General features: G+C 35.6%; 1 protein-coding gene across 4 annotated transcripts in view; it reads left to right on the top strand.

Annotated features, from left to right (window-relative positions):
- The window catches only part of ME2 (malic enzyme 2), a 79,877-nt gene that overhangs the window by 7,427 nt on the left and 56,079 nt on the right, over positions 1-16,371 (top strand). For all 4 annotated transcript variants that reach the window (XR_012472489.1, XM_074206987.1, XM_074206988.1 and 1 more), the window contains exon 2: positions 14,379-14,498. Coding sequence is in view for 3 of the 4 variants with exons in the window: in XM_074206987.1 (XP_074063088.1) it covers positions 14,379-14,498 (120 nt within the window). In the remaining variant the exon portion in view is untranslated. The remainder of the gene's footprint in view (positions 1-14,378; positions 14,499-16,371) is intronic.

Genomic DNA, 16,371 nt, shown 5'->3' with positions numbered 1-16,371 from the left:
GTACATTGTTCAGACTATGATGATATGGACACAGAATTGTACAGGGCAAAAAAGAAATTAAATTATCTTTGGAAAATTATGCAATGCTTTTTATTTTTGAATGTTTTGTTGATGCCTTTAACAGTAGTACACAGCTATCCACATACCATTCCTTAGAGGTTTGGAATTCTAATACCTTAGAGGTCATCTAACCCATTTTAGGGACAGCTAGTTGGACAGAGGATGGTTTGATTCAGTTCCTCATCATGAGCTGGAGAGAGAAGTAGCAAACCACTCCAATATCTTTTTTTTTTGCAAGGCAGTGGGATTAAGTGACTTGCCCAAGGTCACATAACTAGGTAATTAGTAAGTGTGTGAGGCCAGTTTTGAACTCCAGGCCAGCGTTCTATCCATTGCACTGCCTAGCTGCCACTCCAATATCTTTTCCTAAAAAACACTAAATAGGGTTATGAAGAGTCAGACACAACTGAACAAGAACAAGGCTGTTCTTCCCTCAGCATCACTTCATTCACTTCTTTCCCCCACATACCTGACAGAGCTTTACAGACATTAAGGACCTAATATATGCAGAACAGAGGAGATAATCAAACAAGCAACAAACATTTAAGTGCCTGCTCATACTAGACCATATGCTAGGTACTAGGGATCTAAAGACAAAATGAAGCAGTCCCCTCCATTACATAGCTTACATTCTGTCTTGAGAAAACGCATCAACAAGAATATTCAGAATTATAGAGAGTTGAGTGAGGGTGGGAGACCAAAGTCTTCTTGTCAAACAAGAGGGGAGAGGTAAGGAAGGATTAAATTCCAGGCAGCATACAAAGATAGACAAAAAATGGAATTCCAGCTGGGAAGGCTAGTTTGTCAAAAGTGTAGGTTGCAAGAAGGGAAATAATGTAGACTGGTTTGCCAAAGAGAAAAGTTTTATATTTGATCCTAGAGGTAATGGGGAATTACTGAAGTTAATTGAATAGGAGTTTGATCTGTAATTTAAGAAAATCACTGTCATCTCTGTGAAGTATGGTTTGGAGTGGGGGAGAGAGAGACAGAGACAGAGACAGAGACCAATGAAGAGGTTAGGTATCTCTTAGCAAAATTAATTGATCAAGTCATTTGACTATATGAAAAATACAAACAAAAAAGGAGCCTACATAGCACAATTTAAGAAATTATTACCAAAAACCAATGAACCAAACAACAAAAAATCTGCCTAAATATAGTAGATCCAGAGGGCAAAGTAGAAACAGGAAAAAAAATGCACCATTTACTTCCTGGGGGGTAGGGGGAACAACACAAAATAAAACTTCCCCAAAAAAGCCAAAACCTAGAGCTTTCAGATGAAAGAAAAAATATTGCAAAGAGCCTGAAAGAAAGTATTTCTCAAATACTGAGAAACCAAAGGATCTCTCAAGATCTCATTATTGGGATCAGAGAGCTTGAATTATTTCAAAAGAAAGGAAGAAAATAGACATAAAACCTAGAATAATTTACCCAACAAAACTGTTTATAATCTTATGGGAAGGAATTTTTAATGAACTTTTAATGAATTTAGAGGATTTCCAGGCATTCCTAATGAAATGAGCTACACAGAAACTTTGAAATTTAGATATGGGGTAAAGAGATACATAAAATTGAGTTTGTGAGCAAATATAATGGACCAAAGACAAATCGTTTGGAAGATGAATAAAGTGTCCTTTTAGAACTCTCATATCAGGCAGCTAGGTGGCATAGTGGATAAAGCACCAGCCCCGGAGTCAGGAGTACCTGGGTTCAAATCCAGTGTCAAACACTTAATAATTACCTAGCTGTGTGGCCTTGGGCAAGCCACTTAACCCCATTTGCATTGCAAAAACCTAAAAAAAAAAAACCAACTCTCATATCAGAGGTCATAAAGAGGTCATAAGACGAGAAGACCAGGGAGTGATTTATTTAAATTAAAATGAAATATTCTGGTCCTTTCATTTCCCCTTCTCCACTTGTCACTAAGTAAATTTACAAAAATGAAAAGCAAAGTTGTCAGGACATAGCTTGACAAAGCAAATTCCCATGTTGGCCAGGTCAGAAAATAGGTCTCTTTCCTCATTTTAAATTCATCTCTTCATTCTTTTGGACTTGTGGTTTATCATTGCATTGATCACAGTCCTAAGTCTTTAAAATGAACCCAAATGAGGTCATAAAAACTCAAGACATAACTGAAAATGACTGAATAGCAACAAAGTAATCAGCATCTCAGGAAAAGCAATTGCAAAGACAGATTATTAAGAGATAAACAAGAAAACTATTTTGCTGAAAGACATAGCTATAGATTAATATCAGTATTAAACATATGTGTACAAATGCCGTAGCATCTAAATATTTCTATATATAAATACTTATATAAAAAATAGATGAATTAGAAGAAACAGATGAAACCAGAATAGTTGAGAATCTCAATTTATCCCTCTCCAACTTAGATAAATCTAATAAAAAAATATTCTCCCATAAGAATGACTAATTACAGTTTTTAGAAAAGTTAGATATGATTGACTCTTGTGGATTATTGAGTGGAACTAGAAAGGAACAGCTGTATGTGTTACCTTCACAAAAATTGACCTTGTATTAGGGCATAAAAACCTCACATATGCAAAAAAATAAGCAGGAATATTCAGCAATAAAAAGTTTGTTTAATAAAGGTCAACTGGTAAAACAATCAAAATTAATTGGAGGCTACACTTCAACAATCAATAATTTCATCAAAGATGAGGCAGTGAAGCAATATGCCAACATTTTTTGAGATGGCAACTAGAGGTGCCATAGGAGAAATTTTATACACAAATTCATCTATAAAAGAGAACAGATAAATGAATGAGCAAGAGAACTAAAATGAAAACAAAACATCTAGAAAACTAACACATTAAATATTTCCAGTTAAACACCAAAATAGAAATTCTGAAAATCAAAGCAGAGATTAGCCAAATTGAAAACAAAAATACCAAAACAAAAACCCATTAAATTAAGAAATAAAACAAGGGCTTTTTTTTAGGGGAGGATATCAAATAAACCATTAATAGTAATAGTGATATGTGCTAGATATTGTGCTAAGTACTTTACAGTTATTTTCTCCTTCCATCCTCATAACAACTCTGGAAGATAGGTGCTATTATTATTATTTTCAGTTTATAGAAAAGGAAAATAGAGGTTAAGTGACTTGACCAGAATCTTGCAGCTAGTAAGCATCTGAGACAGAATCAAGTCTTCCTGATTCTAGGCCCAGCACTCTATACTATACACTGTGCCACCTAGTTGTCCTCTGACTAGAATGTAGAGAATATGGAAAAAGATACAAAGTAAACCAGAAAGTGTAGAAAAGAACCAATTTGCATAGGGTTTTTGTGGGGGTTTTTTAGGTTTTTGCAAGGCAATGGGGTTAAGTGGCTTGCCTAAGGCCACACGGCTAGGTAATTAAGTGTCTGAGACCAGATTTGAACCCAGGTCCTCCTGACTCCAGGGCAGATGCTCTATCCACTGCGCCACCTAGCCGCCCCTTGTATAGGGTTTTTAAGTGTCAATGCAAAAGTTTGTTTTATCCTAGTTGCAATAGGAGCCATAAAAAATTCTTTATGAGAACAGCAACATGGTTAGATATATGCTTTAAAAAAATTAATTTAAGGTGGCTAGGTGGTGCAGTGGATAGAGTACTGGCCCTGGAGTCAGGAGGACCTGAGTTCAAATCCGGCCTCAGACACTTAAGCAAGCCACTTAATACCATTGCCTAGCAAAAAACTAAAAAAAAAAAATAATAATAATTTAGCATTTCCATGGAAGATGGACTGGAAAGGGGAATAACTGGAAACTAAATGTCCAATAAGAATGCTTATTACCAAATGAGAGGTGATATGGACCCAAACCAAGGTGGTAGTCATATGTGTGTAAAGAAGGGGAAAGCAGCAAAAAATATGTGATAGTAGAATTTTATGAGAGTGAGATAGAAATCTAGGCATTCATTCAATCCTAGTCAACCTGAAATTGCCAGCTATTCAAAGGCAAGTAGTATAACAGAATACTAGATTGGGAATGAATTCTATTTTTTGACATTTGCTAACTGAAACCATGGGCAAGTCATATAGCCTCTCTGTGCCTCAGTTTCTTCAGCTATCATTGAAAACAGAAATGAGGGGCGGCTAGGTGGCGCAGTGGATAAAGCACCAGCGCTGGAGTCAGGAGTACCTGGGTTCAAATCCGGTCTCAGACACTTAATAATTACCCAGCTGTGTGGCCTTGGGCAAGCCACTTAAACCCCATTTGCCTTTGCAAAACCTTTAAAAAAATAGAAATGATAAGAAAACCTATAAAACCTCATAGGATTGTTTTGTGACATGAGGATAATACAGAGACTTTTATACATCTCAGAGTACTTACATAAATACCAATATTATTTACTCACAAGATTGTCTTGGAAAAATATTGTATAAATATGCAATATAATTTATTATGAAATATAGACATCCTTAGTCACATCTAGTAAGATCAAAAGGGGGGGCAGCATGGTATTAGTGCATTGGTGTTGGATTCATGAAAATGTAGCTCTAAAGATTCCCCTTTAGACATTACCTCTCCCTGTCAATTGATTACTTCCCTATTATCTTCAAAACTTGCCCAAGTTTCCAGCCTTAAAAAAAAAATCTTCACCAGACCCCTTCTATCCTTCAAACTAGCATCTGTGTCTTTTTTCCCTTCCTCTGCTAAACTCTTTGGAAAAAGTTATCTACCATTTCCAAAGAACTCATAATGGAAAAGGCTAACCACATCCAGAGAAAAAACTGGTGAACTCCAAACTCAGATCAAAACATATTACTTTCACTTTATTTTTTTGTAGTTCTTTTCCTTTTGTTCTGTTTCTTTCCCAATGTGAGTAATGTAGAAACATGTTTCACATTATTGCAAATATGTAACTATATCAAATGGCTTACTGTCTTAAAGGTGGGCATGATGAGGGAGGGAAGGAGATAATTTGAAACTCAAAAGAAATTTTAAGTGAATGTCTTTACATGTAATTGGAAAAAATTACTATTTTTTTGTATCCATATCCTTTGCACCTCACACAATAATACTTATTGATTGATTTTGCCTAAATGTTTTTCCCAATCGTGGGGTCAGAGTTTGACAAGAAAGTAGGCCTGTATCCAGAAATGGCTGTGGTAATTGCTGTGATTAATCAAAATTGTGTTAATGATACCTTCACCTGCTTAGGCAGGAGACAGCTTAAATTCAGTATTTTCAAATTAGAAATTTATCTTTTCCCCTAAATTTTCCTTCCCCATTCCTCATCCCCCTAATTCCCCACTCCTCCTTCTCTATTACTATAGAGGTCGACACCATCCTCCCAGTCCCTCTGGTTGACAAGCTGGGAGTCATTCCAGACTCATTACTGCCTCTCATTCCACCCCCACCCCTCATCACAGCTGTTGCCAAAACTTTTCAGTTTTGCATTTGCAACATTTCTTTTCTCCTCTTACATTCTTAACCTTCTGGTGGAGTCCCTCATGACCTTACCCTGATTATTATAATCAGGGGGTCTAGTGGGCCTGCCTGACTCAGGTCTTTCCCCCACTTCTCCAATACTTTCTTCATTAAGCCACTGAAGTGACTTTCCTAAAACATCACAAACACACACACACACACACACACACACACACACCATAAACTCCAGTGACTTCCTAATACTTCCAGGAGCAAATGACCAATGCACTCTTTAGCACTCAAAGCCTTTCACATAGGCCCTTCCTGCCTTTCCAGTCTTCTTACCAGTTATTTCCTAACATATAATCTTTGATCAATGACTCTGGTCTCTTGACTTGTTCCACCAATAAACATACTATTTCTCAGCTCTGAACATTTTCTCTGATGGTCCCTCACACCTGAAAAGCCCTCCACTCCTATTATGAAACTCCATGGCTTCCCTTAAGTGCCAAATAAAATTTCTACCTTTTAGAGGAAATTGGTTGGCAGTCTGTTGAGAACACTGTCTTTGTTCAGCCCTTTGCTTTAGGATCACATTCTTATCATTAATCAAGATGACTCCATCACCACTGAGTTGTTTAGGGGACTTTGACCCCCTGAATATCCTCAGGGAATCATAAAAAGTACTTTGGTTTGTTAGTATCAGTGTAAGATTGAATTTCATTTGCTTCTTATTGAGCCAAGAATCTCATGTATCTAAACTTTTCTTGCACTTTATTTTTGATGGAGTTAAGTGTTGCCTTCTTAGAGAGAGAAGAATTTTCTTGCTGGTAAACCTTGTGGAGTTCTTGTTTCTTGCTCAGAAGCTTCTGAATTTCCTATTATTTTCATCAGACCAATCTTGACATCCCAGATAAGTAAATTCAGTGCTGTACCCCAATTCTCATAAAGGTTCCCATTCCTTTTCTTCTTCACTATTGCCAGCCATATGTTGGTTCAGCTTTCCCTTTTAAAGTTAGTAACAAACTGTTCACCAAGAAGTACTCTAATCTGTTGATAAAAAGTCCTCTGGTATTCATCTTGCCTCAGGACTTCCACTTTTCTTGAATGTGAATGTTTATTGTGGACAGGTGATTTGTCCAATACCCTGCACCACACATCTCCTTAGTCAACCTCACATCCATCCCTGTAACCACTCCAGAAAAACATGTCCTCAGCTTTGACTTTGGTCAGCTGGCCTACATTTGCCAGTCATGTTTCACTCAGGGCTGCTATTTGCATGTAATATCTGCTAAGTACACACTTTAAATACAAAAATACATATACACATTCAAACTAGATATGAGAAGGAACTGCATTTTAGTTTTTAAGTGGTTACTTATTTGCCTTTTGATAAGTCATTTGACTCTTTTCCTCCCTATTTTAAGGGAGTTTTCAGGTCAACTTTGTTCACTTCTACCTTCCTCTTCCAGCTTTATCCCTAAAACTCTAGACTTTTTCTCCACTATGCCTCCATATCAATATGTTCTATTCCCCAATTTCTCAGCTTTCTTTTATCAAGTGTTGTCCTGCTTTGAAGGCAGGAACTTTCTTTTTCCTTGTTTTTGTATAACCAGAATCCAGCAATGAATGTTTATTGATTTCTCTGTGCCTCAGTTTCCTTATTGTAAAATAGATGTAAATTATATTTATATAATGCTTTAAAGAATAGTAAGTACATTATCTCTATTATCTCTTTTGATCCTCACATCTTTATAATATTGTGAACAGTATAATTGAAAAGACTTTAATTTTGCTGTTATCAGACTGATAGGTAAAAATACATTAGCATAAAAATTCCCAGTTTAAACAAGATTCCAGTTTTGTTTTGTTTTTTTGCAAGGTAATGGGGTTAAGTGGCTTGCCCAAGGCCACACAGCTAGGTAATTATGAAGTGTCTGAGGTCAGATTTGAACTCAGGTACTCCTGACTCCAGGGTCAGTGCTCTATCCACTGCACCACCTAGCTACCCCAAGATTCCAGTTTTAAAATTATCATCATTTAATATTTGTATGATTACATAGTGTCCAGGCAAAACTTTAACAAAAACTATGTAGCACTTTATGGAAGAGTGTAGCATTCTTGTCACTGTTGCTAGAGATTCAATTTTTAATGATATTATATAAAAATCAGAATTCTCATTTGAGATAAAGTCAGGATTTCAATATCAGTATTTTCATTTTGTAGTCTGTAGTCTAACTCATTTTCCTACACAGAAGGTAGAGATATTATTGGATTTTGGGGGGGGGTTCTTTTTGTTGTTGTTGTTTTGTTTTTTTCAAGGCTATGGGTTTTTTGGGGGGGTTTTTGTTGTTTTGGTTTTTGCAAGGCAATGGGTCTTCAAGGAACTTGCCCAAGGTCACACAGCTAGGTATTTTTATTAAGTGTCTGAGGTCGAATTTGATCGGGTCCTCCTTACTCTGTAGCCAGTGCTGTCTATCCACTGCACCCATCTAACTGCCCTGAGATACTATTGTTAATAGAATTTTACTGAGCTGGTCTCTAACCTGAAAATGGAGCAGGCCAGGGACAGAGTGCCAGTAATCAAGTAGTAGTTTAACTAATTTCAGAGTGAAGGATGCCGGATTCTCCTGATAAGAACTCCCCAGAATTCCTGTCTTGCTTCAATAAAGGTAGAGGTTATATACATAAATCACAAGTGGGAAGATGGGAACACAGCACAGTCATTTCTAAGGCTTGAGCTGTTTCTCACACAAGCCAAGAATTCCCGACAATACAACACAACAATACAGCTGTAACATCCATGGAGAATAATTCTTCTCAAGTGTTGGGAGTCATTATTTTGCTTGGGTACAGGAAAAGGTTATACAGTTTTCAATTCACTTCACTTAACACATGCAGGTACAGTATAGTGCAGAAATGAGCCCCTGTGAAGCTGTTGTAGGTTTCATAATTCAAATTGGCAAATCACTTACTCTCTGACTCCCAAGTCAGAGTCTGTGAAAATGGATTTCTACAAACTAAATTATTAGCAAATTCATTACGTAAATCATATTGATTATATGAAAATCATAATCTCCTTTCATACTATAAAACTAGATAATCCAAAAATTGTTCTGGATTAGAAATCTATTACCAAGTTACTTTTTTTAAATTTTGTTTGCCTTGAGCTAACATTTGAAATTAATTTCTGTATTTTGAGCATACAATAAAGGGTAGTATTCCAGGAGTATCCTAGAAATAGGGAGGAGTAGCCAGTGTGAGATTAAAATCTTAGCATAAAAATATTCCTAAAGTTAGCTACACTAATCTATAAAGGAGACAAGAATTAACATTAAAGCAAGAATATATAAACTTCAGAGTTATTATAATTTATGTAAATAGTGCAATTTTTATAGTACAGAGATTTTTAAATTCCTTAATTAAACATTATACTATACATACTATACTGTAGTGCATGCTTCATTTATTTTTTTAAATAAACTTTGCCCCTGAAATTAAAGCTAGGGAATGGGCCTGTGATTTCATTGATATGAGGAGCTCCCCAAAAAGGAAATTCCCTCTACTAATGAAAACAAGCTCCTTCTCTTTCCATAATCAGGTTTTCTAAAGTGGGATGAACTGACCTAAGTCAGGAATGAGCAGTTTAAAACTTCTCTGCCAATCAGTTATGAGATTAGGTCAGTGAGCCTCAGAGAGCTGGGGAAATCTGGTTTAAGAAAAAAAAAAGCTTTTCATAGGTAATGTTTAGGTCTTTTAAAAAAAAGGCATAGTTAATAAACATAGTAGGAACATGAAAATTGATAAATATGATAGAATTTAAATGTGTGATTTTGAATTATTTTAAATAATAGGTTAAATAATAGGTTTAGATTGACTCAGGATAGAAATAGTAAAACCATTTATGTCAATATTTAATTATCTTTTTTTAAAAATTAGTTTATAAAGATAATGATCATTGTTGGAAGGGTTGTAGGAAATCAGGGACACTATTACATTGTTGGTGGAGCTGGGAACTCATCTGACCTTTCTGGAGAGCAATTTGGAACTATGCCCAAAGGGCAACAAAACTGTGCATACCCTTTGATCAACAATACCACTGGGTCTATACCCTGAAGAGATGATGAATAAAAATATCACTTGTACAAAAATATTCATAGCAGCCCTGTTTGTGGTGGCAAAGAATTGGAAGTCAAGTAAATGTCCTTCAATTGGGGAATTGCTTAGCAAACTTTGGTATATGTAATTCATGGAACACTATTGTTCTATTAGGAACCAGGAGGGATGGGAATTTAGGGGAGCCTGGAGGGATTTGCATGAACTGATGCTGAGTGAGATGAGCAGAACCAGAAAAACACTGTACACCCTAACAGCAACATGGGGGCTATGATCAACCTTGATTAACTTGCTCATTGCATCAGTGCAACAGTCAGGGACAATTTGGAGCTGTCTGCGATGGAGAATACCATCTGTATCCAGAGAAAAAACTGTGAAGTTTGAACAAAGAACAAGGATTATTAATTTTAATTTAGGGGGAAAAAACTGATATCGTATTGTCTGATCTTGCTATCTCTTATACTTTGTTTCTTCCTTAAGGATATGTTCTCTCTCTCCACACATTCAATTTGGATCAATGTATACCATGGAAACAATGTAAAGACTGGCAAATTGCCTTCTGGGGGGGGGGAGTAAGATTAAGGGAAAAATTGTAAAACTCAATGAAATATTTTTTAAAAATTAATTTATTTTTCCAACTACATGCAAAAGTAGTTTTCAACAATCATTTTTTTGGTAAGGTTTTGAGTTTCACATTTTTCTCCTTTCCTTCACCTTCCCCCTGACAGAGGCTAATCTAATAAAGGTTATATACATGTATAACTATGTTAAACATCTCTCCATATTAGTCAATAGTGAAAGAAGAATCAGAACAAAATGGGGAAAAAACCATGAGAGGGAAAAACCCCCACAAAACAATTTTTTAAAATGGAAAATAGTATTTTTGGTCTTCATTAAGACTCAATAGTTTTGGGTTTTTTTTTAATTTTTTAAAATTTATTTAAGGCACTGGGGTTAAGTGACTTGCTCAAGGTCACACAGCTAGGCAATTATTAGGTGTCTGGTGTCAGATTTGAACCCAGGTACTCCAGACTTCAGGGCCGGTGCTTTATCCACTAGGCCATCTAGCCCTGCCCCGCCCCCCCCCCCCCCCCCCCCCCCGTGCCCCCGCCGCCCCCACCACCCCCTCCATCCCCTCCATAGTTCTTATTGGAGCTTTGTATAGTATTTTACATCACAAGTCCTTTAGGTCATTGTACCGATGAGAAAATCATAATTGAGCATCACAGTGTTGCTGTTAATGTATAAAATGTTTTTCTACTTCTACTCACTTCACTCAGCTCTATGATTTCATTATTAAAAGAGTACCTGATCCCAAGGAGCTTACTTTTTAAGGGAAGGAAACAACATGTAAGATAATCTCACAGATGAAGTCACTATTTAGACAGATGTGAAAGACCTCCCACAGGAGTTGGGATTAATACTGAATCTTGAAGGAACACAAAAGAAATTAAGAGTCAGGAGTGAAGGAGCAGGACATTCTAAGTATGGGGGACAGCAGTGCAAAGTCATAGAAATGGGAAATGGAGAACCATATTTAAAGAACATCAAATAGACTGCTGTAACTGGATTGTAAGGTGCATGGAAGAGAATACACTGTAAGAAGACTGGAAATGGAGGAAGGCTTTAAATGCGAAACAGAAGACCATATTTTATCCTGGAGGTAATAGGAAAAAATGGAGCAGAAGTGGACAATCAAGTCTATAGATAAATTTTTTTTAGAAAGATTTTATTTATTGGGTTTTACAAATTTTTCCCCTATTCTTGCTTCCCTCCTCCCACCCCCCATAGAAGGCATTCTGTTAATCTTTACATTGTTTCCATGATATGCATTGATCTAAGTTGAATGTGATGAGAAAGAAATCATATCCTTAAGGAAGAAACATAAAGTATAAGAGATAGCAAGATCAGACAATAAGATATCAGTTTTTTCCCCCTAAATTAAAGGTAATAGTCCTTGGTCTTTGTTCAAACTCCACAGTTCTTTCTCTGGATACAGATGGAATTCTCCATTACAGATAGCCTAAAATTGTCCCTGATTGTTGGACTAAAGAAATGAGCAAGTCCATCAAGGTTGATCATCACCTCCATGTTGCTGTTAGGGAGTACAGTGTTTATCTGGTTCTGCTCATCTTGCTCAGCATCAGTTATAGATTAATTTTTAAATAGCTTATTATTTTCAATCTTTCAAGAAACAAATATGAGGCAGTTCTGCCTCCCTTCCCACCACTGACCAAATAAAAAAAATTTCTTAATGTATATCCACATAGTCTGGCAAAACAAATTCCCACATTAGCTATATACAAAAATGTTATGTCTCCTGCATTTTAAATTCATCACTTCTCTGTCAGGAGTGAATGACATGTTTCATCGTCGTTCTTAGAGTGTACTTATCATATTGATTGGAATTCTAAAGTCTTTCAAAGTTGTTTTTTCCTATAATGTTCTTATTGCATAAATTGTTCTGTTTCTGTTCATTTTGTTCCAAGTGAATAAAGGTCTTCCCAGTTTCCTCTAAAATTGACTTTTCATCATCTATTTTGAACATTCATATACCACTGCTGATTTAGCCATTGTCCCATAGAAGCCCCCCTTAATTTGCATTTTTGGCCACCATAAAAACAACTGCTAAAATATTTTTATACACATAGTTGCATTTCCTCTTTAATTTCTTTGGAATAAAACCATTCCCAATAGTGGTATAACTGGGTCAAAGGGCATGGCTTACATGGATTGTTAACTTTTGGGGTATAGTTTCAAGTGACTCTCCAGAAAGACTGGATCAATTAAGTTCCACCAGCTAGTGTACCTATTTTCCCACAGTTCCAAAATTTGTAACTTTTTCTTTTGCCTTGCCTATCTGATAGGTGTGGAGTAGAATATCAAAATGTTTTAGTATGTGTTTCTTCTGATTTTTTTTGATTGTTTTTTCTTATGATTGTTGATAAATGAATTTCTTCCTTTGAAAAATGTTCATATGCTCTGTTCATATGCTTTGATCAACTTTATCCCTTGAGGAATAACTCTTAGACATACAATATGAATTAGTTCCTTATATTTCTTGGAAATGAGATCCTTAATAGAAAGGCTTGTTGTAAAGACTTTTTTCCCAGCTGCTTGTTTTAGAAAAAAGCACTTTGGGCAGCTGAATAGCAGAGTAAGTATAGAGGAAGAGACTTTTTGAAGCAAGGAGATCAGTTAGAGATTCTAAATTCTGCTGGTTGGATGAGTGAAGATATACAGGAGAAATGTTATGAAGATAAAACTGACAAGATTTGTCAATATATTTTATATATATGGAGTGAGAATTAGGAATTGAGGGTGATAGATGCTGAAGTTGTGGACCATTATGAATAAGAAAGAGTTGAGTTCTCAAGAGAAGAATACTAAGTTCAGAAGAAAGGAGAATTTGAGTGAAAATAATGAGTTCAGTTTTGGAAATAGTGAGTCTGAGATTTTTTTGTTCATTTTTTGCAAGAAATTGGGGTTAAGTGACTTGCCCCAAGCCACCACAACTAAGTAAATACTATGTATCTGATTCTAGATTTGGGTCCTCCTGACTCCAGGGTTGTCCTGTACCACCTAGCTGCTCCTTGAGTTTGAAATTTCTAAATGTGATATGGCCTCTATCCACAAGTACTATGTTACCCACCTTGCTAAGTTCTAAAAATGAATTCACTTTATCTGAATGAATGTGTGTGAAACTGGGCTTTCTCAAGTCACATACTTCTGATACAGTCTTAGGATATTCCAAGTTAAATTTCCACTTGTTTATTTCAGCTCTTTAGTAGTTCCCTTTCTGTCTCTAGGTAGCTAAGTGGCACAGTGGATAGAGCACTGGCCTTGGGTTCAGGAGGACAGGAGTTCAAATTTGACCTCAGAAACTTGCCACTTACTAGCTATGTGACCTTGGACAAGTCACTTAACCCTGATTGCCTCACATCCAAGGCCATCTTCAGTCATCCTGATTCATATCTGGCCACTGGACCCAGATGGCTCTGGAGGAGAAAGGGAGGCTGGTGACTTAGCACAGCATGTACCTCACTCAGATTCAGTTCACATGCTTGACATGGCATCACTTTCATGTCATGATCTTAAAAAATGAGGGACAAGGGGCAGTTAGGTGGTGCAGTGGATAGAGCCCCAGCCCTGGAGTCAGGAGTACCTGAGTTCAGATCTGACCTCACACACTTAATAATTACCTAGCTGTGTGGCCTGGGGCAAGTCACTTAACCCCATTGCCTTGCAAAAACTAAAAAAAAAAAAAAAAAAAAAATGAAGGACAAATGTTATTATTATCTCTAAAGACCTGTTCCCCTCTCTGTACTTTTATTTTTTTTAGTGATCTTATGGAACTGATAATGGATTTGAAATCTCTCCCCTCTTTCTGATGATGCCTATCTTTACTTAAATTATGAAAATAATGAATCTCCTGAAAACACATTCAGCAGAATACCTACCCTGGCAGTTTTAAAGCGTAGACCAGCCCTAGAAGTAATATCACTTAATGCCATATATCAGGATATGCCTTTACATGAGCTTCACTGATGACCAATAAAAAAATAAAAAAATAAATCTTTTTATTTCACCTTCTATTCTTCCCTTCTCTCACTTTCTTATGTTCCTTCCCCCATTTTGTCTTCTATTCTTTTCTCAGGTGACTCACATCCTTTTTCAGAACACAAAGCCCTTTGCTAGAAATTGAAAAATGAATTTTTGTCTATGTATTAAATAGTTTTCTGAATATGATTTTGAAAACTATAACTTCACTTTTTGTGTATTTGACACCACAATAATGTTCTCATTCTGATTTTTTTTTCCAGGTGAATGAAAAGATGTTGTCCAGATTAAGAATAGTTGCCTCTCCTTGTACGCTGGCATGTCGAAGTGCTCACACCAAAGAGAAAGGAAAGCCATTAATGTTGAATCCAAGAACAAACAAAGTTAGTAACATTAATATTGCTATTCATTTTCTCTTCTCTATTAGTTTAATACAGTATTTTGCTACCATCCAATAAATGATACTGTTAAACTACTTTTCAAATAAATACCATCAAATAAACTTTTTGAGTTTTGAAAGTTATTATTCTGTTGAATTTGCTTTGAAGATTATACTGGCAACATTTTGAATGATAGTTTTCTGGCAGGAGTTCTATTTTCAATAGAAATAAGGTATTTTGAATGTACATGGGGATCAAAAGATGTTAGGTAGTAATACCCTTTACTGGGAAGACTTCATCTAAAATGCATTATTATAGGACTCTGGAAAGACATGTAACTCTCATTAAGAAAACCTAGTTTCTTAAAGTTTTCTGGATTCTGAGACATCATTTAAATATTTAATTGCAGGGGTAGCTTGAGCTTATATAGGCATCCCCACCTGTAACTTTACTTTTAGAACTTCTTTTAGAGGGCGGTAAGGGAAATGAACTTAATGAAAGGTCTCTTTAATTTATCCATTTTCAACTTGAAACAAAGCCCAACGTGGCTATTATTGCTCACTTGACAAGTAGTTAAAGCAGTATTTTTTTTTTCCTGGAGGAATAGAAAAGTATGGGTCTTTCTATCCTAAAAGCAATTACTTTGAAATTGAAAAGAACCCTATTCCCAAATGGTGTGCTTTTGTGAACCTTGCACAGTTTTTTGCCAAATAAAATTTAATTTAATTTAATCAGTGACTTTTTTTAATAAAATTTTAAATCACATTTCATAGCTGTTGAATAAAGTCCAATTAAGTTTAATCTAGCTTATATTGCAAATAATGTTCATAAATATCCATCCATGAAATTCTTAAATTAGGAAACTAACATTAAGATATTTGCAAATAGAACTCAAAAACTCAATCTAAATTGGCATTTTATCTTGGCTTAAGTAGGAGATAAAAACAAAATAATTCATGCTAGTTCTTTTTCCTGTGTCATATCTAAAAATATGTGAGTTTCTAATTAAGAGATATGTCCGTTATTTAGGGACAGCCCTTCTCATTTTATCCTGATATGAAAACCTGATTTGTTTTTTGTTACTAGCTTCATAGATACTCAGAGTTGGATGGGCTCTCAGTAGACATTTAATCTAACACATGCCTTCATACTGTCCCCTCTACAACATATTTGACAAAGGACCATCTTGTAAGCCAGGTTGTGGATGAAAGAAAAAGGGGAGAGAAGTTTTTTAAGGAGGGGGAGGGCAATGTTAAAGTTAGTGTGTTAAGTTTCTGAAACTGTCCCAACCTCTGAAGCTGATAAAATAAAGCATACTTATTTTAATGATAGAGCATGTATGAAAGACTTGTAGGACTTATTTCCTGCTCATGTTTTCTAGACTTGTTAGAAGTTTTCATGAACTTTACTTTTACTAATTAGTAATGAGTGGACATTTTTGCTAGTAGTCTACTAAAACCAAAATTTGGTATTAATCTCCATATGATATATATATATATATATATATATATATATATATATATATATATATATATATATATATATATATATATATATGACGGTTACATAAAATTATCCTTAACTATCAATTAGATTAGGTCACAAATATAAAATTTGATACTTTACTTGAATTTTTTTAAAGATTTTTTAGGATTTTTGCAAGGCAAATGAGGTTAAGTGGCTTGCCCAAGGCCAGACAGCTAGGTAATTATTAAGTGTCTGAACTCCGGTACTCCTGACACCAGGGCCTATGGTTCTTTTCACTGCACCACCTAGCCACCCCACTTGAATCTTCATTAAGTATATATATATATATATATATATATATATATATATTAATATTAAAAGCCATTAATAAGTGAAATACAGAAATAGT

This window comes from Macrotis lagotis, chromosome X, assembly GCF_037893015.1.
Source record: "Macrotis lagotis isolate mMagLag1 chromosome X, bilby.v1.9.chrom.fasta, whole genome shotgun sequence".
NCBI classification, from domain to species: Eukaryota; Metazoa; Chordata; class Mammalia; order Peramelemorphia; family Peramelidae; genus Macrotis; species Macrotis lagotis.
Note: the sequence above shows the minus strand (reverse complement) of the source record. Positions and strands in the feature narration are given on the sequence as shown.